We start from the raw sequence: 24,611 nt of genomic DNA, 5'->3' as shown, positions 1-24,611 counted from the left end.
TTCTCTCATTCGATTTATAAAGCGGTCTTTCCAAATATTAAAAAAAAAACTGAATTTTGGTTCCTTTTTAACTTTTGGAGAATTCGCGGGGGATTTGATAATCCCCGAGAGAAAAAAAAACTTTTTTTCTCTAGTTTTTCTTTAGGAGATTCGCTCTGGCGTAATCTGGCTAAGAATCCGCTGGTTGCGACGATGAAGTCAAAAGCGGGGACAAGCCAAAGTAGGAGAAAAATAACTATAAAGATGGCCTTATCGATGGCTTGTCTGTCAACGAAACTACGGGGATTTCATTTTTCAAAGACGCCATACACGGAATTCTCCCATCCCAGTCCGCGGCCGAGCTACGAAGGCGGTTGAGCGGAAGGCGATGAAGGGGGTACAGCCTGCTTTACCACCTTCGCCACACTACGGTCCTCGCGAGTTTAATAAAAACTCCACCTTTACGGCTATCCACCTTTTAATGAAATTGATGGAGAGTGGAAAGACTGATATATAGGATTCATATTTTCCCTTTTTTCGTGATCACCGGAGGGGGAAGTGAAGAGGGGGAAGGGAGTCTATTGGAAAGACATTAAAGCTATTTTACCGATTTGATGGCTGACAAGTATTTTGTCACGTATTTGGGATTTGCAGCGGACTCGAATGACGGATTTAGTTATAATACGCGCTGGGAGGGGTACTTTCGCGTTTGCGTTTGACGTCGACCAGACCATTTCACTTCGCGTTACGACAAATTGGACACTTTTTTTTACATTATTATCTTTTTGGGAGCTTTACGTTTTAGAGTTTATTTACCAGTATGATTCTTTACGTTTTAGAGTTTATTTACCAGTATGATTCTTTACGTTTTAGAGTTTATTTACCAGTATGATTCTTTACGTTATTGAGTTTATTTAACCATTATGATTCTTTAAGCCATAGAATTTATTTAACTCTTATGATTCTTTAAGCTATAGAATTTATTTAACTCTTATGATTCTTTAAGCTATATAATTTATTTAACTCTTATGATTCTTTAAGCTGTAGAATTTATTTAACTCTTAAGATTCTTTAAGCTATAGAATTTATTTAACTCTTATGATTCTTTAAGTTATAGAATTTATTTACTATTATGAATATTTACGTTATAGAATTTATTTACCATTATGGCTCTTTAAGTTATAGAATTTATTTACTGTCATGAATATTTACGTTATAGAATTTATTTACCATTATGGCTCTTTACGTTATATAATTTATTTACCATTATGGTTCTTTATGTTATAGAATTTATTTACCATTATGGCTCTTTACGTTATATAATTTATTTACCATTATGGTTCTTTATGTTATAGAATTTATTTACCATTATAATTCCTTAAGTTGTAGAATATATTTACCATTATGGTTCTTTACGTTATAGAATTTACTTAGCCATTATGATTCTTTATGTTATATCATTTATTTACTATTATGATTATTTACGTTTACTATTATGATTATTTACGTTATTTAATTTATTTACTATTATGATTATTTACGTTATTTAATTTATTTACTATTATGATGATTTACGTTATAGAATTTATTTACTATTATGATGATTTACGTTATAGAATTTATTTACTATTATGATGATTTACGTTATAGAATTTATTTACTATTATGATTCGTTACGTTGTAGAATATATTTACCATTATGGTTCTTTACGCTATAGAATTTATTTACTATTATGATTCGTTACGTTGTAGAATATATTTACCATTATGGTTCTTTACGTTATAGAATTTATTTACCAGTATGGTTCTTTACGTTATAGAATTTACTTAGCCATTATGATTCTTTATTTTATAGAATTTATTTACTATTATGATGATTTACGTTATAGAATTTATTTACCAGTATGGTTCTTTACGTTATAGAATTTACTTAGCCATTATGATTCTTTATTTTATAGAATTTATTTACTATTATGATGATTTACGTTATAGAATTTATTTACCAGTATGGTTCTTTACGTTATAGAATTTATTTACCAGTATGGTTCTTTACGTTATAGAATTTACTTAGCCATTATGATTATTTACGTTATAGAATTTATTTACTATTATGATTATTTACGTTATAGAATTTATTTACTATTATGATTATTTACGTTATAGAATTTATTTACTATTATGATTATTTATGTTATAGAATTTATTTACTTTACTATTATGATTATTTACGTTATAGAATTTATTTACTTTACTATTATGATTATTTTCGTTATAGAATTTATTTACTTTACTATTATGATTATTTTCGTTATAGAATTTATTTACTTTACTATTATGATTATTTTCGTTATAGAATTTATTTACTTTACTATTATGATTATTTACGATTTACGTCATAGAATATTTCTAGCATGTTTTTTAAGGTTCTCGCATACCACTTATGGTTCTCGTTATAGAATTTATTTACTTTACTATTATGATTATTTACGTTATAGAATTTATTTACTTTACTATTATGATTATTTTTGTTATAGAATTTATTTACTTTACTATTATGATTATTTTCGTTATTATGATTATTTTCGTTATAGAATTTATTTACTTTACTATTATGATTATTTTCGTTATAGAATTTATTTACTTTACTATTATGATTATTTTCGTTATAGAATTTATTTACTTTACTATTATGATTATTTACGATTTACGTCATAGAATATTTCTAGCATGTTTTTTAAGGTTCTCGCACACCACTTATGGTTCTCGTCATAGAATTTATTTATTTAAGTACATGGAGATTTTGACCTTGAAAAGGGCGATATCGACCTTTTAATATGTTGGTCTTTTTAATTTCAAATTTGTGCACGTCTGGTCTATGGCACCATTGTCCACGTAACTAAGGGCAGGTTTTGTTTCAATTCTAATTATGGTATGAATAAAAAGAAAGCAATTACCATCGTTGAGGGCTTTCCCGAAGATTTTGGTTCCGTTGAGTGTATTGCAATTCCACCGTCGATTCCGGAACTGAAACTGACACTCTCTAATGGCCCTCTCGGCGCCCAACCGGACGCTGTCCATCACTTCGATGTTCCTCTTGCATATCTTGACCTGTCTTTTGCTCAGTCCTTCCAGGGTATTGCACACCGTGTCTCGGTCCTGGGACGCGATGCTGGCCGTTCGGAGCAAGGACCTAAGTACCAAAATGAAAAGACACATTTAGATAGTGATTATAATAATCAGCTAGGCTAATACCCAAGGCACCACCTTAGGCCTTAGTCATCAAGCTACTTTTGAAGCCTTTAATTCAGGTGGCCGGGTTACAATGCGTAGGAGGGTGGTGGCAAGCCCTGCATGCCACGCGAGCCAACAGCTCCCTACACTAACTATTACCAACCGATTACCAGATATCATTCGCGTTATCTTAACCTAGAAAATAATTGCTATAAATCAAAATTATTCGTATATACTCTCAAATACTTTCAGATCATTTGATATTTGTTAAAATGCAAACCAGATATTTTACACCCTAAACTAATCTAAGTTCATCCTCACAGTTACGAACTTTGTATAATCTGCGTTTGATTGTCTTTCGAAATTTTAATGGGTGTTTACTTGGATTTAATATCGAAATGCAAACCGGAAACTAATTCGAATTCATAGCAGAGGCTTAGCGAGGGGTCATGCGGCGCCCCAAGTATTACATGTAAAATGGATTTTGTTGGATTATATATTTAACTCATTTTTTTAATCTTGAAAAGTACACTTTTTTTATTAAAACAAAATAATGTGGCTTTCCAGAGGCGATGGGGGCCAATTTTGGTGTTTTGCCCCGGGCGCAAAATATCCTCGCTACGCCACTGATTAAAAGTAACCTGACAGACAGAAGTCACCTCAGATGCCTCAATTACGTTTTAATGACTTTATTTGTTTACATAGTATAATCATAAGTCTATAATATTATTCAATACGTTTGCCACTTTGGGAAATATTTTACTTCAAGCTAGTAACGGAGTGACGTCATCACAAGAAGAAAATCTCCCCCTAGCGAGGCGCTGTCAAAGGATACGTGTGACACGTTAGCAAGCGGACGCAAAACGGTGACGAAGACCGTAATGGAGTCTGTCTTGTGAATAGCTCTCAGTAAAACTTTTGCATGTGAAGAATAGGAAGTGTCACACTTATGTAAAATATTATATACTTATGGTATGGGATACAATATGAGTTCAGATTGCTTGGTGGGGGAGTATAAAACGTAAAATTTATCTGACTAATTGAATATCTTCAGATATCTGAACATTACGACCTGAATAACTGAGCAGTTGTTCGTTGGAAGCCCTAACTTTAAACAACCCATAAATTCGTAAACGTTATAAATGTATGAATAAGAAAGCTCAGACAAAACAGCTTTGAAGAAGGTTTTAATAAACAAATCGGCCTACGTAAGAATTCCATCTACGAGTTACACCCACAACACATACCAAGGCGGAAATTAAAACTACATTAATCATACGGAAGACACTGAGGAAACGGGGTATATTCTTAGAGGAAAAAATGCCTAACTTGAAAAGTGACGAAATATCCACTTCACAAGGAAGCTAAATTCTCTTTGAATTTTAATAAAACTTTATAGCAAAATAATTTTAACACCGATGCCACAGACTTTAACGGTTTTGATTTAATAACTTTTTAATTTTCAAACGAATTTTGAACCACTAAAATTCTTATTTACATTACACGTTGATGTTCATTTTGGTTATTTGAAAAATTATTTTTGGAGTAGCAACATAAATTGAAATTAAATTAATTGTTATTTAATGGTCTAAAATTGTTACGAACTAATAAATTATAATTAAGGCAATATAAAATAGAAGAATTACGCATGGTGGCATTTTTAAAAATTAAAACCCTTTATTAATGTTGTTTTAAAATCATCGGAGCTTGAGGCGCTTTATCAACTGAGGGATATTTTAATTTTACATACATTGCTCGGTACAGAATTTACAATGGGGTCTCCATTTTCCTTTTAAATTTCATTCGAGCTCGAAAGCTCCTATGATTTTAAAACAACATTAATAAAGGTTTTTAATTTTTTTTAATGCCACCATGTGTAATTCTTCTATTTTAAATTACCTTAATTACAATTTTAACCATGGATAATAACAAATTTTACATATAATAAATTATAAATTAACATAAATTATTACTTTTATTGACTAATAGGAGCCCAATACAACTAGTGCTCGGAATTGTTTATTCATTATTCACAATATTTCCGATTTATTTAACAAACGTTGGTAAAAAGGATTTCATTTTGACTTATTTAATTATGTTTTTTACGCAACCAAGCATTTATTTGGAAAAAAGAGGCATTTATTTAAATAATTGTTTGTTTTATTTAAATAATAGGCTTATTAACTCGCGATTATTCAAACTTTTTATCATTTTTATTCAACTATTGGTTATTTAAATAACGCCGGGCTTATTTTATTCATGGATAAAAATTAATCGAAATCCGAGCACTAAATACAACCCACTCTACTAGACCCAACCCCAAGTTGTCAAACCCAAAAACCACTTACCAAAAGCCAATCAGAAATAATCAAATTAATTAAAACTCAATAGCTTTTATACCGCGCCTTAATAGGTCCAAATGCTGGACGAGATCATTTGCAACATTTTGGAATTCGCCAGTGTATGAAAGCACGCACGTGTCTCGAAATACGACTCCAAATGACAAAACTCATTAGAAGCGTGTACATTCGTGTTTACGTTAAATCGCCACCTGATACTGACGTATCCTTAATGGGAAATGTAGCCTATACCCAAATTTGCCAAAACGTCTTTAACTCGTCATTGAATCTACGATACACGTGACCAAAAAAGGTCTATCGCGATCGTTCGCGCGGGAATTTAGTGGGAAGTAGACGAGACAATTAGAAATACTTCGAGCAAAGAAATAGAGAGAGCTAGTCGAAACAAAACCATTCTTAAACATGATAAATGAGAAGAAATAGAATCGTAATAAGGGGGTAATGCTCCGTGCCCCCGGGAAACGGACAGATTCCGGTAGTCAGACCAGCAATCATTTCTGAGGCTCGCACGGATGAGCGCTAAGGCCTAACAACGCCAAAGACGAAGAGAAGCTCCAACTATTTTGGGAAGTCGACTCGGGAAATGATACGAGCATTTTTAGGCCGAACTATATAAACAGTTTATTGTCTGGGTACCTCGGGAAAAAAAGGTTAAGAATTTTACCCCGCTAAGTTCAAACATAATGATAACTTAGAGCGTAACGGCTGTTCCGAGGACTCGATGATTAGGGTTCATTGTTGGGAACGGTTTCGACCTCTTTGGCCAAAATCCTGAACAAATAAGAGCTCTCCAAACCAAGATGGATGGACCGCTGGAGAGAGACGTGGAAGAAATGACCACCCGCGCGTCTCCGGAGACTGAAAAGAACCTCACAGCGATACCTGGCTAGTGCGGCTGGTTGAGAACGAGTTAGGCATGATGGAACATAATAAGAGTCAAATAGAGTGCCATCGTCTATTATATTTATAGCCCCACTTTTCAACGTCTCTTTCTTGGATGGCTTTAATAAAGACTTCTGCGTCTCCTTCGAGCACCCTCCTACCACGGTGGTACTGCCTCGCTGAAGATCACCTTCCCGTTCTGAGCTGTTGGCCCCCATTTTTTACCAAGCGGTTTTTTTCCCCCAAACCTCTTTCTTCAAACAGAATCGCGTTTAAATCGACGATCCGTGAAGTCTCGAATCGAACATATTGATAATATTAACGGCTTTGGTTAGACGTAAATTAATACAATTTATATAAAATGGGGCGATACAAAAATCTAAACTAAAATTGTGAAAAAGAAATCGTTTCTCTGACAACCATTATTTTTTACTATATTTCATTTTAATTCGTATACATTCTACAAACTACTTAAAAAGCACACTTAAAGTTGTTCAAACATATTCACATTTAAGGGGATTTCAGATTGAATATCTCTTAAAGGTCAATAAGCCAGTTTCAATAATAAGCAGATGAGAATGGTTCTTTGACGTCATACCTCAGCGTGACCTCGGTGACCTATGACGTCCACTTAGGCTTCCCTTTGTTGACACAAGTACCATCCCAATAGTTAATTTTAAAGCCAATAGATGGAGGTGCGAATATTGAAACTCGATTATTAGTTTGGTCTCCACGTTTGTCCAAATAATTGGGAATTAAATAAACAGTGCGAAGCTGCAAAAGTTGGTCAACTTGTGAGGGACCAACGAGACATTTTTCGGGTAAATGATCGATATTTGGGTATACAAGGTTTTCGAGATATCCAACTATTTGACATTGAACGAAATTTAGTTACTCCGTTACATCAATCAAGGGCAAACTTTGAAAACTTTGACCCATCGTCTGCTTACTATATTGATATTATCGAAATAGCATCTAACATATCTTTTGGTATTTGTCTAAATGAAGTACCGTTCAGTCTATGCAATTTTATTGGTGCCAAATTAGCTTCATCCAATGGGATTATGCGTATTTTGTGTTGTCGTCGGCTATACTGCTTCTTGTATATGATATTTAGAAATTAGATTTAGCCCGTCAAAGTTTTTTATGTCAACTATTTCGATAATAGCAATATTAAAAAGCATAAGTCTATAATATTGTTCCACGAGTTTGTCACTTTGGGGAATATTTAACTGAGAGCTAGTAACGGAGTGACGTCATCACCAGAAGAAAATCTCCGACTTGCGAGGCGCCGTCAAAGGCTACGTGTGACGCGTTAGCAAGCGGACGCAAAACGGTGGCGAAGCCCGTAATGTAGTCTGTCTTGTGAATAGCTCTCAGTAAAACTTTTGAATGTGAAGAATAGGAAGTGTCACACTTATGCAACAATATTATACACTTATGTAAATAGTAATCGAACGTGACGTTACGGAATAGATTATTTTTTTTGGTGAATTTCAAAATAGTTGTCAATCGAAAACAAATTTTACACCCAAAAATTGGGTCACCTACCCTAGAGCATAGCGCCGAACCAATTTTCAACGGCGGCGGCGGGAACGATAATTAGTTCGGCGGCGGCGTGGCGCGCCGATTTTCAGAAAATAATCGGTGGCGTTGAAAAAAATCGGCGGCGGCGGCGCCTAAGGGGAAAAACTGCCCCCCCCCCTCAGAAATAGCGCCAGCCTTTTAATAGACCGCTAGAACTTAAATTGTTAAACACATTTAAAAAATACATGTTTAATAGAATGTATTTTATTAAAATAGGAACCACTTGTTTCCAAAACAAAGAAGAGGTAACTTTGGTTACATACTATCAGATGTAACTTATTTAATCAGAAGTGTGCCTGAAAGAATTATTTCATAATGATACCTTGTTGCAAGGATATGACGTTATTGACGTCACTTCCCAGTCGATGACGGTTTTATCGTCATCAAAACTAGTTGTATCAAAGGAATTTTTAAAATGTAATAGAATAGTTATTGCTGAATGCAGCCAATGCAGCTGATTCGTTTCTGTACTTATTACAAAATACGAGGCGAGGCAACTCCAAAGCCATTTTAGTTTCTCTCTCTCCTACCCCAGCTATCTGCTGCAGAAAATCTTGGTGCGCGCGGTGCAGTGGTGCCAGATCTTTTGGAAATTATTAATTATTTTTAATTTTATAACGCTAGTAAGGTGCACCCAACAGCCTAGGAATCGTAGCACTACCAAAAGAAAAATCTATGTAGTTTAGATCTCAAAACGTAATTATTATACTTTAATAATGGAAATTAATTCGGCGGCGAAATGAAAATGTTTCGGCGGCGGCGGCGCTGCCGAAATTAAATTTATCGGCGGCGGCGTTTCGGCGTTATCTAAATAATCGGCGGCGGCGGCGTTTGATCGGCGGCGCTATCCTCTAACCTACCCAAAACAAATTCGTGTTGGTCCACCAAAAAATGCACCAACGTTTGCTGTTCACACTGCTCAATTCACTGCTAATTAGTTGGACAAGTCTGGTGGTCAAACTAATTGACCTTTAAAAGTGGTATAGTTTGGACACTCCTCGACACAAATAAATTTAACAGGCTAAACCTAAATTTCATACCGCAAATAGTATAGCAGATTACCATAAAAGAACATTAATAATCCCATTGTTGTGCCTGCCAAAAGTTAGTCCCCGTGTGGATCATTTTCGTATTATGGCGACTCACTTAAATTTGATATAAGCGCATTTTTTAATAGTATTATTTTCTACCAAAAGTCCTGGCTTGTTTTTAACCAAATTTAGGAAAAAATTGAATTTCTTATCATGAATAATTTTGGCGAATCTATCACACCGCGGATTCCCGAAAAACTATCGCTTGCAAATTAGACGGACAAGAACAGTTATGGGCACTTTCATCATGGACAAACGCTCAGCTCGCACCCGCTTGTGTCATTTCCGCTCACGGTCGCGAAATTTTTAGAGGCGAAATTAGGGCTCCTCGGTTTTCGAGGTATTTTGAGTCTAAATTAGGGTTTTTATGTTTTCGATGTTTTTGAGAAGCTAAATTGGGGCTCCATTGTTTTCGATGTTTTTGAGAGGCGAAATTGGGGCTCCTTTGTTTTTGGTGTTTTTGAGAGTCTAAATTAGGGCTTTTCTGTTTTCGATGATTTTGAGAGGCTAAATTAGCGCTTTTCTGTTTTCTATGATTTTGAGAGGCTAAGTTGGGGCTCCTTTGTTTTTAAGGTTTTTGAGAGGCTTAGTTGGGCTTTTTCCGTTTCTAGGATTTTTGAGAGGTTAAATTGGGGTTCCATTGTTTTCGTTGTTTTTGAGAGTCTAAATTGGGGTGTTTCTGTTTTCGATGTTTTTGAGAGGGGAAATTATAGTTCCATTGTTTTCGTTGTTTTTGAGAGGCTAAATCGGGGTTATTCTGTATTCGATGTTTTTGAGAGGATAAATTGGGGTTTTTTTGATTATAGAATTTTTGAGAAGTGAAATTGGAGTTCCATTGTTTTCGTTGTTTTTGAGAGGCTAAATCGGGGTTATTCTGTATTCGATGTTTTTGAGAGGCTAAATTGGGGTTTTTTTGATTATAGAATTTTTGAGAAGTGAAATTGGAGTTCCATTGTTTTCGTTGTTTTTGAGAGGCTAAATCGGGGTTATTCTGTATTCGATGTTTTTGAGAGGCTAAATTGGGGTTTTTTTGATTATAGAATTTTTGAGAAGTGAAATTGGAGTTCCATTGTTTTCGTTGTTTTTGAGAGGCTAAATCGGGGTTATTCTGTATTCGATGTTTTTGAGAGGCTAAATTGGGGTTTTTTTGATTATAGAATTTTTGAGAAGTGAAATTGGAGTTCCATTGTTTTCGTTGTTTTTGAGAGGCTAAATCGGGGTTATTCTGTATTCGATGTTTTTGAGAGGCTAAATTGGGGTTTTTTTGATTATAGAATTTTTGAGAAGTGAAATTGGAGTTCCATTGTTTTCGTTGTTTTTGAGAGGCTAAATCGGGGTTATTCTGTATTCGATGTTTTTGAGAGGCTAAATTGGGGTTTTTTTGATTATAGAATTTTTGAGAAGTGAAATTGGAGTTCCATTGTTTTCGTTGTTTTTGAGAGGCTAAATCGGGGTTATTCTGTATTCGATGTTTTTGAGAGGCTAAATTGGGGTTTTTTTGATTATAGAATTTTTGAGAAGTGAAATTGGAGTTCCATTGTTTTCGTTGTTTTTGAGAGGCTAAATCGGGGTTATTCTGTATTCGATGTTTTTGAGAGGCTAAATTGGGGTTTTTTTGATTATAGAATTTTTGAGAAGTGAAATTGGAGTTCCATTGTTTTCGTTGTTTTTGAGAGGCTAAATCGGGGTTATTCTGTATTCGATGTTTTTGAGAGGCTAAATTGGGGTTTTTTTGATTATAGAATTTTTGAGAAGTGAAATTGGAGTTCCATTGTTTTCGTTGTTTTTGAGAGGCTAAATCGGGGTTATTCTGTATTCGATGTTTTTGAGAGGCTAAATTGGGGTTTTTTTGATTATAGAATTTTTGAGAAGTGAAATTGGAGTTCCATTGTTTTCGTTGTTTTTGAGAGGCTAAATCGGGGTTATTCTGTATTCGATGTTTTTGAGAGGATAAATTGGGGTTTTTTTGATTATAGAATTTTTGAGAAGTGAAATTGGAGTTCCATTGTTTTCGTTGTTTTTGAGAGGCTAAATCGGGGTTATTCTGTATTCGATGTTTTTGAGAGGCTAAATTGGGGTTTTTTTGATTATAGAATTTTTGAGAAGTGAAATTGGAGTTCCATTGTTTTCGTTGTTTTTGAGAGGCTAAATCGGGGTTATTCTGTATTCGATGTTTTTGAGAGGCTAAATTGGGGTTTTTTTGATTATAGAATTTTTGAGAAGTGAAATTGGAGTTCCATTGTTTTCGTTGTTTTTGAGAGGCTAAATCGGGGTTATTCTGTATTCGATGTTTTTGAGAGGCTAAATTGGGGTTTTTTTGATTATAGAATTTTTGAGAAGTGAAATTGGAGTTCCATTGTTTTCGTTGTTTTTGAGAGGCTAAATCGGGGTTATTCTGTATTCGATGTTTTTGAGAGGCTAAATTGGGGTTTTTTTGATTATAGAATTTTTGAGAAGTGAAATTGGAGTTCCATTGTTTTCGTTGTTTTTGAGAGGCTAAATCGGGGTTATTCTGTATTCGATGTTTTTGAGAGGCTAAATTGGGGTTTTTTTGATTATAGAATTTTTGAGAAGTGAAATTGGAGTTCCATTGTTTTCGTTGTTTTTGAGAGGCTAAATCGGGGTTATTCTGTATTCGATGTTTTTGAGAGGCTAAATTGGGGTTTTTTTGATTATAGAATTTTTGAGAAGTGAAATTGGAGTTCCATTGTTTTCGTTGTTTTTGAGAGGCTAAATCGGGGTTATTCTGTATTCGATGTTTTTGAGAGGCTAAATTGGGGTTTTTTTGATTATAGAATTTTTGAGAAGTGAAATTGGAGTTCCATTGTTTTCGTTGTTTTTGAGAGGCTAAATCGGGGTTATTCTGTATTCGATGTTTTTGAGAGGCTAAATTGGGGTTTTTTTGATTATAGAATTTTTGAGAAGTGAAATTGGAGTTCCATTGTTTTCGTTGTTTTTGAGAGGCTAAATCGGGGTTATTCTGTATTCGATGTTTTTGAGAGGCTAAATTGGGGTTTTTTTGATTATAGAATTTTTGAGAAGTGAAATTGGAGTTCCATTGTTTTCGTTGTTTTTGAGAGGCTAAATCGGGGTTATTCTGTATTCGATGTTTTTGAGAGGCTAAATTGGGGTTTTTTTGATTATAGAATTTTTGAGAAGTGAAATTGGAGTTCCATTGTTTTCGTTGTTTTTGAGAGGCTAAATCGGGGTTATTCTGTATTCGATGTTTTTGAGAGGCTAAATTGGGGTTTTTTTGATTATAGAATTTTTGAGAAGTGAAATTGGAGTTCCATTGTTTTCGTTGTTTTTGAGAGGCTAAATCGGGGTTATTCTGTATTCGATGTTTTTGAGAGGCTAAATTGGGGTTTTTTTGATTATAGAATTTTTGAGAAGTGAAATTGGAGTTCCATTGTTTTCGTTGTTTTTGAGAGGCTAAATCGGGGTTATTCTGTATTCGATGTTTTTGAGAGGCTAAATTGGGGTTTTTTTGATTATAGAATTTTTGAGAAGTGAAATTGGAGTTCCATTGTTTTCGTTGTTTTTGAGAGGCTAAATCGGGGTTATTCTGTATTCGATGTTTTTGAGAGGCTAAATTGGGGTTTTTTTGATTATAGAATTTTTGAGAAGTGAAATTGGAGTTCCATTGTTTTCGTTGTTTTTGAGAGGCTAAATCGGGGTTATTCTGTATTCGATGTTTTTGAGAGGCTAAATTGGGGTTTTTTTGATTATAGAATTTTTGAGAAGTGAAATTGGAGTTCCATTGTTTTCGTTGTTTTTGAGAGGCTAAATCGGGGTTATTCTGTATTCGATGTTTTTGAGAGGATAAATTGGGGTTTTTTTGATTATAGAATTTTTGAGAAGTGAAATTGGAGTTCCATTGTTTTCGTTGTTTTTGAGAGGCTAAATCGGGGTTATTCTGTATTCGATGTTTTTGAGAGGCTAAATTGGGGTTTTTCTGTTTTCTATGTTTTTGAGAGGCCAAATTGTTTATTTTTTTTTTGTTTCTGTTTTTTGAGAGGCTAAATTGGGGTTCCTCAGTGGTCGATGTTTTTGAGAGGCTAAATTGGCGCTCGCTTCATTTCCATTTGGAAATATATTTTCGCGTCCAATATGCCAAAAACCGTTCAAAATGAGAGGAGCGTGCCCATCACGGTACAGGCCAGCCGCGTGAATGAGGCGTGTGAAACATAGTACACCTTGTAGTGCACACAGACACTCTCGCCCAATTTGTGGGCTCGATCGCAATTACGCGTTTTTTCGCCAGATGATGGATGGCCGTACAGGTCGCCATCAAAACGGAATGATTCCCCGCGGAGACAAACCTCAAATCAATCAGATCCCTTTCTGCACTCGATCCATTTCGCGGGTTTCCAAATTTGATAACTGCACGTTAGAATTACACCATCACGGTTACGCGAGAACTAAGGGAAAGTTTGCGGAGGGGGCGAATCTTTTGGGAACTAAATCAGGTGGAAACAAGGATAGGGTCGAAAATGAAAACTCCTTTATTTGGTCGAGAGATCGAGGATTAGTCGAAATATTTTCCTCTCTTTTGTAACTAACGCTAGATTTCTCCAAAAAAGGTTAAAGTTTTAGTTATACATAATTTGACATACCTTTCTTCGATGTGTAGTATTTGGGGTAATTCTGTTAAAACGTTTTTGATAAACCCAAATAAAACGTTTAAACAGGATGTTATATAAAATAGTTTTTTTGCGCAATTTCATAATAGGGGGCAGGGGTTCTTGGTAGTTTGACAAATATTCAAGTGTTGTACCCTTTGCAACAACAAAACGGAGGACTTGGTAAAAGTCGTTTTTTGATGTATTTAATAATAAAGGTTTTTTACTGTTCAACTTAGATCAAAGTGTAGTATATTTTCGAATTACACGTCCACTATTTTATATTATACGATGCATAAATAATCATAGACTTCTGCCTTTACTGTGCACATTACTGATCATTTACTGTGCATTTACTGGGTATATTGTTGCAAATTTACTGTGCACATTACTGGGTATATTGCTGCAAAATTTACTGCGCACATTACTGCTCATTTACTCTGCATTTACTTGTCATATTACTGAACATTTACTTGTCACATTTACTATGCATTTACTGGGAATATTACTGCTCATTTACTGTGCATTTACTTCTCATATTACTGTACATTTACTTTTCATATTACTGTACATTTATTGGATATATTACTGCACATTTATCGTGCATATAACTGCGCATATTGCGGCACATTTACTGTACTCATTATTACAATTTTACTGTACTTATTACTTCACATTTACTGTACATATTATGGCACATTTACTGTACACAATACGGCACATTTACTGTACACATAACTGCACATTTACTGTAGATACATAGTAATTTACCAATTAAAAGTTTACTAGCGAATAAAATCATCTTTATAAAAAAGCACGAATTTAATTTCATATGTTCTTTAATAATAACGTAAACAAGCCCGCCACCTGGAGATAGTCCCGGACGACGTGGTTCGTGGGTTTGAAATGGTTCTTAGTGGAGCACGGAGGCTTTCGAGGAAGACAAGGCTATTCCGTTTCCTGGACTCTCGTCAACAAGCGAAATCGCACTGGGTGGCGAGACCAACGCTAATTTGTGAGACGATAAACACTGAAGGACCGTCGCGAATCGCTCGTCTACGATCCGCAGACGACCACGTGACGCTGTTCCACCAACCACGAGGCGTCTCTACTGCCCTACGCGTACTAATATAACAACCGAATCGCGGTGGCACGAGAAAGTAGTGACAGCTCGCTCGAAATACAAGGGTACGTATACGCGCTTATAATTAGCGGGTAACTGTTTATTTTCAAAGGGCAGACATACCAGCGAGATTCGGCTGCAACCCACGAATTAAATGAACGATGAAGAACCAAATACAATGGCCGCCTCTGTTTCCCGCGAAAACGAAATTCTAGAGTTATTTTGACTGGCTAACGCAACCGCGGAATATGAGTAATTATTTCGCCGTAAAGGATAACATAAACTTGAATTCCCCATTTCAACGCACCGTGAGAAAACAAAAATGGCAATTTTTCAAAAAATTATTTTTCGCGATGTAATTACCGGCATTTATAAATACGTCACTTCTGTACTTATCACCGAACCTTCTACGGCAGTTTTTTTCCAAGCAGATACTATCAGAAGTATATGATACTACTACTAATACTGCTACCGTTGATTTTTACTAAATATTTTTAATATTTGTCAATATACACCTTGGAAGATAATATATATATAACGTTTCTCTTCAGTATTTATCTATCTATCTATGGTATTGATTTTCCAATACTATTTCATCGGTGAAGCGTTGTAAGTCGGTAGATGACCAAGGCCTTTTTTACGGAAAATATTCCGTATTTTTTCATTCCATGATTAGTCTAATATATTGTTTGCAACTTTAAATAAAGCGGAATTTTCACCTAATTTTTTCGAATCTGAAAATAAAACTAAACCTCTAGACTAGCTTTAAATTGATTAACGATGTAACACTATTAATGTTTTGTAGTATGTTAATGTTTATATCGATAAAAAGTTAAAAACATTAATAACCCTTAAAAAGTAATTTGTTTCAATTTTTTATTTTTCCGATTTGCGGAAAATTTTCCGCATTTTATTTTTCCGGAAAATTAACAACACTATGATTTATCAATATGTAAATATCTCTACACCTTGAAATTTTGTAATACGCGCTGTAAATGATAGGTCAAGATGCGATTTGGTGGAAATTTGAGCTTTTTATTTTATTGCTTAGATGGATATTAACTTTTAATACTATTTAATTTTTCTAGAAACAGCATAGAGTAGTATCGCTCTGTAGCTTTGGGATATGGCCACTATTTTATGGTAGTTTTTTTAACCTATAGGAAAAAGCATGCATGGATGACGTCGACATACGTCACGCCGATATTACTCTATACTAGGAATAGACGGGTTAAGCCACCCTCCAAAAACGTGAACCCGAGAACGTCTACTAGTATAGTTTGTACACAATAAAGCTACGTCTACACTCAGCTACAAGTTTCCCTACACGTTTTCTAGTTCTGGATTAATCAGTCTGTTATATTTGGTTACTTGTGCATAAGTTAATAAAATATAAATTAAATATAAAATTTGTAAATATTTTAAAAAGAACTGCTACTTCATGGAAGGACCGCGGTCCGAACGCTCCCAAATTTTAAATAAATTATGTTTTTAAAAAAACTCCATGAAGTAGCAGTCCTTTTTAAAATATTTACAAATTTTAAATAATTTACCATGGAACAAAAATTAAATATTTATAATAAATTAAATATAGTCAGTTATTTTAGCAGAGTAAAATTTAACTTTTTTACGAGAGTAAATTTTTTGTATGACCAACGGTTCTTTATGCGGTTTCCCTTACCATCTGGTAACGATTGGAGTGACCCTCTCAAATAGACAATGCGAACGACGCTGACCCCGCAGTGTTACTTCTTAATTTGAGACGTTAATGCTAGAGAACGTTTTGAGATCTTCTTGTCATATGAATGACGTCTTTTACAGCCACTTACGCCACGATAAAGGAAAAATATTATATTCCCACCTCTCGCGAAGGTAGCAGCCCTGACTCGAAGGTAGGGTCTGATTTGGGAAGGTACGACGCTATCAACCTTACGGATAATGACGTCACGTGAAAATCCACCTATAGTATTTCATATTTTGAGGCTACAACTTTCCGTCAGTTCAGTATTATTCAGAGACTTTACATCCGCAAACATTTTAATAACTTGGTTCTAGTTCCGGAACTAACGACGTAAGTGTGGTTATATCCCGTTTTGTTTTGGTTAATACCAAATAGGTGAAAGATATTTTTGATTATAAATAGAAATTTGAATAAATATATTTGAAAATTTTTATTAATAAAAATAAATATATTTAAAACCTTTGATATTATTATTATTAATAAAAAATATATTTGAAAATTTTGATATTATTATTAATAAAAATATATTTGAAAACTTTTATATTATGATTATTAATAAAAAATATATTTGAAAACTTTTATATTATGATTATTAATAAAAAATAAATTTAGTTAGAAATTAATATATAACGAGTAAATTAACTAATTTTTAAACAAGTCCATCACGTCCAACAATATTAAAACTAGGAAGATTTTTCTAATTAAAGTTAAATATATTTTAAAATCTAGGTAATATTATTAATCTTATAATAAAGATATATTAAAATAAAATTATATCATTTCAACCAATTCGGTACGAGTTGCGGTAGTAATGTAAATAAAGCAATTTTTAAGATTTTTATAAATAAAAATAAATATATATTTAAAAATATAGCTATTGCTATATTATTACATGAAAAGTCAATGAAATATATATAAACCTGGAAAATTTTAATTTAAGAAGTTTTTATAAATATAAATATATTGAAAAATCTGACTATTGTTATTATTGAATGAAAAGTCAATTAAATATTTTTAAACCTGAAAATTTAAAATTTTGGAAGATTTTATAAAAATAAATAATTATATTGAAAAATCTAACGATTGGTATTATTGCGTGAATAGACAAATCTTTTTAAACCAGGAAATATTAAAATTATGGAGATTTTTTAGAAATAATAAGTAACAAATTATTTGATTCGGATCAAACTTATTTAAATATTTGTTCGCGAGGGAGTACAAAGATTAAACGAAAAAAGATGCGACCTTTTGCAAATTCCAAACACGATTTGATTTTTAAAAAAATGATAAACTATATTTACGACCAGGCTGAAAAAATAAGCCGTCAGAAAACAACTGGTTTAACAAGCAAGCTGAGCTAACATCTTTTCAATTGATTGAATAGCCTCGAAAGTTACAAAAAAAACAAGTATTGTAATACGTTTAATAAGGCGTTATATACGTCGACGTCCAAACCCGGCCCATATATGAATAATCCAAATCCACCCACGTCATTCGAAAACGCGCTGAGATTCCCATCCCGCCTACATTTCAGAGAGAGCAAAGTCGACATGACCCCAACGGGAACGGATACGTCAAGCGAGCGTTGTTACAGCCGAAAAACAAACCCCCGAAAACAGCGATGACCCGCTAGAATGACCCGCGTGGTTATCTCATCCGCGTAGACAATGGTTGCTTGGCTAAAATTACTGGTAGAAATAATATCCCGAAACTATTATTCGCAATCAAAATCGTGATGTTGCCGAAAGTTCGGGTGTTGGGAATTCGTGAATGGAGCTGATAACAGCGCCGACTCTTCAATATATTTTTCGTTAGATGCTTGTCTTTGGGGAAAAAGCGGTATCTTTTGAAAGCGCGTTAGTTGGCCCGATTATTGCGCGGAATCAAAAGAGGTTTACAATACACTGTATTCGCCGACCACGAAGGGGGGGGGGGGGGGGATGGAAGCCGCTAAAAAGAAGAGAGACTTAAAAATTGTAGAGGCGTGGGCTTTTGTTCTATGACTTTACCAAGAATGCGTACGGGTTTACGGAGAATATCGAGCTTAACTGTAGTCTCCGTTTTCACGATACCCTCGAGATAGTCTCCGCCTACGCGACAGTACCGGAGTGTTTTCCCCCTTACGAAGGAGAGAGGGCGTAAGATTACGCTAAGAAAAGCAAAGGGGCGTGGTTTTTCCTCGGGAAATCACGGAGCGAGCAGGCCTATAATCTGTTATCCCGAATAAATTCTTGGCTTTACAGATCGAGGGATTTTTTTGACTCAACGCAACCCTCTCAATTTAGGGAACATTTATAAAGATGTACTTGCAATTGTGATTAATATACTTTATTATAAGTAAAGGAAGTTGCGTTATTTCATTCAAATTAAAGGAGCTTAAGAACTTGGAATCGGTTGGAGTACATATTATATTAGACATCAATTGATATATCTTTCTTTGCTGTTTAGTTTTTGGCATAATTCTGTAATATATAATTGTAGAAAAACTAAAAGCATTTATGTGTAGATGACTCAGAATATAAACACATATATATATATTTGTATATATATTTATTTTAAATTTAGCAATGAGCTTAGTCAAAGTGTAAAATCTTTTAGCGTCAAATATATAGATGAATTAGAAAAATTAATTATTTTTAAATTTAACAATAAACTTGGTAAGATAAAAATGTAAAATGTAATCAGCTAGGCTAAGCCCAAGGTACCACCTTAGGCATCAAGCGACTTTTAAAGCCATTAATTCCGTTGGCCGGGTTACAATGCGTAGGAGGGTGGTGGAAAGCCCTTCATGCCACGTGAGCCAACAGTTCCTTACACTTACTATTAAAAGGAATATAACCTCAGGTATTTGGTGTGGAACACCAACGCTTGCAGCTCTGGCCGCTCTTGCCTTTCTCTTTAAAAATGTTTGGCGCCACTGTAGAGGGAAGTTTGAAAAATTGAAGGGGTCTTCCATAAAGATTGCTTTGCAGGTTATATTCCCTTTAAGGTTGACAAGTTCTTATGGAAAGGGGAAACTGAAGGGCTCGGGGCTAAGCCCCTGTAATCCTGTAACCAGTGGGGTGACGACTTTCAACGAAGAAGGAGTTTATCCTAGCTTCTACCCAGTGCCCCAAGCTCGGAACGAACCCGGCTCCTCTTGCTACGAGGCGAAAGTGCTAACCACTCCGCCACCCCACTGAATGTTTCAGCATCAATACGGTAAAGATGATTTCGAAAAAATAATTATCTTGGCTAAAATCAAAGCATAGTATCTAAATTCTAGTATGTTGAAATATTTTTTCTGTAAAATTAAATACAAATAATAACACGTTTTAGTTAAATTAATGGTTTTATAATCTTTTTAAAACCTGAATTCTCAATCCGCACATTTTCAACTTTTATTTTTGAAGCGAAAAATAAGGTAAATATTAGATTCAACGCTTGATGCGGGGATAAATATTCCAAATATCGAAGTGATTTTATTACAAGGGCGAATATCATCAAGCGGATCGCGCAGAAGCCAAAGTAACTCTTTCATTTCGCTTCTTCGTTTTTATATCATTTTATTTTTCGCCGAATATACGTGGAAAGACAGGTTAGGGCCATGAAAAAAGTGTCTAGCTGGATCGTAAATTCTTTCTTTCATTCAAAATACCTTCCTATATAAATTGAAATCCTTATTCGCATTCCACGCGCCGACCAAAACTCTAGCAGACGACGCGGGGGAGAAATACGCGTGACGTCATCTTATCTATAGTGGAAGGCTAAAGATGACCCCCTCTTTCCTTCCCCTTGATTCCCCGCCTTCGAGTCGTGACTGCCATCTTAAGGCAATTTCTTGGCGAAACCTTCTTAAGAGACGTCACGAACAAAATCAATCGAACCTCTAAAAATATATGCGTTAACGATTTCGTGGTACCGACTTTTATATATTATATATTAATAATAAAATCGATATCAAATATGTAATAACTTATGGATAAAGCTTGTAGTGGCTTCGTATAAAAACAATGTTTAATACAAATACAGCGAGCGGTTGATATTGGATTACTCACTTTCTTCCCGATATTAGTCATTTTTCTCTGAACGTTCGTTCTCAAAATGAGAAAGATTTTTTCCCAGGTCATTTTCTCAACTCGTGCGTTTGCTTTCATAGCTGTGGAAATATTTTCAACAGATTGAGACTGTCTTAAAATATTTTCAACAGTTTAGACTGTCTTAAAATATTCTTAAAAGTTTGGAATTGTCTTAAGATATTCTTCACAGTTTTGGACTGTCTTAAAATATTCAAAATAGTTTGGGATTGTCTTAAAATATTCTTAACAGTTTGGTACTGTCTTAAAATATTCTAAACAGTTTTGGAATGTTTTAAGATATTCTTCACAGTTTTGGACTGTCTTAAAATATTCAAAATAGTTTGGAATTGTCTTAAGATATTCTTCACAGTTTTGGACTGTCTTAAAATATTCAAAATAGTTTGGGATTGTCTTAAGATATTCTTCACAGTTTTGGACTGTCTTAAAATATTCAAAATAGTTTGGGATTGTCTTAAAATATTCTTAACAGTTTGGTACTGTCTTCTAAACAGTTTTGGAATGTTTTAAGATATTCTTCACAGTTTTGGACTGTCTTAAAATATTCAAAATAGTTTGGAATTGTCTTAAGATATTCTTCACAGTTTTGGACTGTCTTAAAATATTCAAAATAGTTTGGGATTGTCTTAAGATATTCTTCACAGTTTTGGACTGTCTTAAAATATTCAAAATAGTTTGGGATTGTCTTAAAATATTCTTAACAGTTTGGTACTGTCTTCTAAACAGTTTTGGAATGTTTTAAGATATTCTTCACAGTTTTGGACTGTCTTAAAATATTCAAAATAGTTTGGGATTGTCTTAAAATATTCTTAACAGTTTGGAACTGTCTTAAAATATTTTCAACAGTTTGGGATTGTCTTAAGATATTCTTAACAGTTTCGAACTGTCTTAAAATATTCTTAACAGTTTCGAACTGTCTTAAAATATTTTCAACAGCTTGGAACTGTCTTAAAATATTTTCAACAGTTTAGACTGTCTTAAAATAGTCTAAACAGTTTGGTACTGTCATAAAATATTCTTAACGGTTTTGGAATGTCTTAAGATATTCTTAACAGTTTTGGACGGTCTTAAAATATTCAAAATAGTTTGGGATTGTCTTAAAATATTCAAAATAGTTTCGTACGGTCTTACAATATATTTTACTGCGCGTTTCAGAAAGAAATTTTCATTTGGTCATTGAAATAAACAGAATAATTGGTTTTAAGGTACGTGATTTTGGAAAGATTAAGTTCAAACAGTCGATTAATTTATTTTGGAGTAGATGGCAAACGTACTTCAAAGGAAAACAGATTAGCTGATTCTCTTAATTAACTTATACACCGTTATACAAATTAATTAAGCAGCTTATTACGCAATAGCTTGATGCAGTATGACCTTAACTTTTTGATTGAATACCACACTCCTAAAATATATCACTAATTTTTATTAAGAACTAAATATATTATTATTAACTAAATATATTATTATTAACTAAATATATTATTATTAACTAAATATATTATAATTAACTAAATATATTATAATTAACTAAATATATTATTATTAACTAAATATATTATTATTAACTAAATATATTATTATTAACTAAATATATTATTATTCACTAAATATATTATTATTCACTAAATATATTATTATTAACTAAATATATTATTAATAACTAAATATATTATCAATAATAATAATATTCGTTAAAAATAAATATATCATTATTATTTGTTAAAACTAAATATATTATTAATAATATTCGTTAAAAATAAATATATTATTAATAATATTCGTTAAAAATAAATTTATCATTATTTTTCGTTAAAACTAAATATATTATTAATAATGTCTGTTTAAATTAAATATATTATATACTTCTAAACTTAATTATAAAACGTAAGAAGCATATTTGTATATTTTGAATTAATTAACGAAATTAATAACGCATTATTCTCCAATATTTGAAACACGGACATTTCTGACAAGCACCTGATACTTTCAACTTTAGCAAAGGCGTAGATTGTCTTATCGACGCGATCAAGCGCACGTACTTTAAATTTACGACGGAACAATACAATCCTGACACCCCCGCGAAATAATCAATTGATTAATCTTAAATCTACCGCTACCCCTTATTTGCCTCAAACCAAAAATCAGACAAGCGTAACGAAGTCTCCGTCGCGGTTATTACGAAACTTTTCAATCAAAGAACACCATCTCGGCATACACCCTTTTAAAAAGGACCGTTCAACGGTGTAATACCACCTTGTCCACCCAGGCCACCTCAACTTTCACGCCCATCAAAAACAAGGAAACATCTATAGTAAAAAGAACGCGTTCGGCAGCGAAACGAAACAAAGGCTACTTACAACCATCGTATTCCTTTGACGCTCTCCAACGCCACCAGCAACAACAAAGTAAATCCCACAAACAGAAAACGCCTGGAAAGAGGCGTTTTACATAACAGTTCCATCCTAAACGTTGTCTTTTTTTCCACTACATGAGAGACGTCGTCAAAGAAATTCGTTTTAATGAATTAGATCGCGCTCGAGCTCAACGCGGTTCATATCGTCACTGAAACAATTTATATCGAAAACGCCGTTGGAAAAGAAATACTCAATAATAGGGGTAGCCACGTGCGGAGATCGCGTGTAGGTTTGTGTCGACCTTATCCGCGACAAGTTTGGGCTGGTTATTTAAATCGACTGGTCGCGTTCGGGCACCGATATCCGTTTCCGGAGCCGCGATGGAAACACGGCCGTTTCATTGTCGATTCTTCAAATAGACCATCTGCGGTCCTTTTATTTATAGACAAACGCTCCTATTTTATATCATCCCCACTCTACTTCGGTCGAAAATAATTTAATAAATCCGATTTAAATTTATTGAAATTTTCCTTAAAATACGGTGGATGTGAAATTAGTTGTTTAAAACGAATGCGATAGCGACATCGGGCATGGTCCGGCACTTTCGCGGAACAGAGTGGACACGGTGGACCTTACGCGGAACTGAACTCGGAGCGGCCGCCTCGCGTGACTTTTTTCAAGATCTGGGGAACTAAAAGTTTCGGCGGAGAGAGATCGTGGCGCTACACTCTTTTCAGTTCTTTTTTTCGGCGAAAAGTGTTCCAGAGCAGGGGGAGGTGTTGCCTTCAAAGTTCGCCGGCCAATCGGATCCTCGCCCGGGTCCCGATGTTTTCGAGACGGGCTCTGTTGGAAGGGATTGCCACGCTCAATTCTCACCAAATTGATTTCGTTTGTTGGAGATTTTAAAAATACATTTCGGAATAAAGATACGAGTTTAAGCTAGGTATTCTTGATGTTAGAACGCAAACGTCTGGAGTGCGTTGAGGTTAAACGTACAGGCTTAACGAAGACTAAATATTAATTAGTTTTCACGAGTGAAAAAGGACTAACAACTTTAGCTTTAAAATGTAATGCGATGTTTTAATGTTAGCTATTCGCGACCGAAACGAGTCTAGATGGCGTAACGTTGCTAGCTTCTCCGAGGTAGCGCCTATGATCTAGCGTCTGCTACCGACAAATTAAAAGTCATAAACACGTTTTTTCTTAAATAAACGTATCAAAATATAAGCCAACGATGCAATAATGATATTAAAATGCGAGTATCAATATTTATGAAGTCCAATTTACGAATAACGATGAGGAAAAACTATTAACGTCTGCTTTAGCCGCTACCTATCTAGGTTTCAATGGCGAACCAAAGGGGACGTAGCGATAGTTTTCGCTGTCGAATACTTCCGGTTAAAGAAATAAGAAACTAAATTGAATAATTGTCTGCTAATTCGCGCTACCTTTTGTTTGGAAAGTAACTTTTGATTGGCGGAATGATTTATTAATTAGTACATATTCCTATGCAGTGTAATTTTGATATTTTACAAACTAAAAATGCATGATTAGTTAGTTTGTTG

The 24,611-nt window shown here is 34.1% G+C and overlaps 1 protein-coding gene across 2 annotated transcripts in view; it reads right to left on the bottom strand.

Annotated features, from left to right (window-relative positions):
• Window positions 1–23,224, bottom strand: part of LOC149923465 (protein Wnt-4-like) — a 59,959-nt gene extending 36,735 nt beyond the window's left edge. The window contains exons 1-2 of one of the 2 annotated variants that reach the window (XM_090159863.1): window positions 23,050–23,224; window positions 2,934–3,169 (exon numbers count right to left, since the gene is read on the bottom strand). In XM_090159863.1, the coding sequence (XP_090015989.1) occupies window positions 2,934–3,169; window positions 23,050–23,153 (340 nt within the window). In that variant the 5' untranslated portion in view covers window positions 23,154–23,224. Of the gene's footprint in view, window positions 1–2,933; window positions 3,170–5,558; window positions 5,589–23,049 lie in introns of those variants that run through there. The other variant, XM_090159864.1, reaches the window with a different exon arrangement.
• Window positions 23,225–24,611: the final 1,387 nt, after the last annotated feature.

Source organism: Leiobunum rupestre, chromosome 10 (assembly GCF_980474605.1).
Source record: "Leiobunum rupestre chromosome 10, qqLeiRupe1.1.hap1, whole genome shotgun sequence".
NCBI lineage: Eukaryota > Metazoa > Arthropoda > Arachnida > Opiliones > Sclerosomatidae > Leiobunum > Leiobunum rupestre.
The sequence above is the reverse complement of the archived record's forward strand: the minus strand, read 5'-3'. Positions and strand labels throughout refer to the sequence as shown.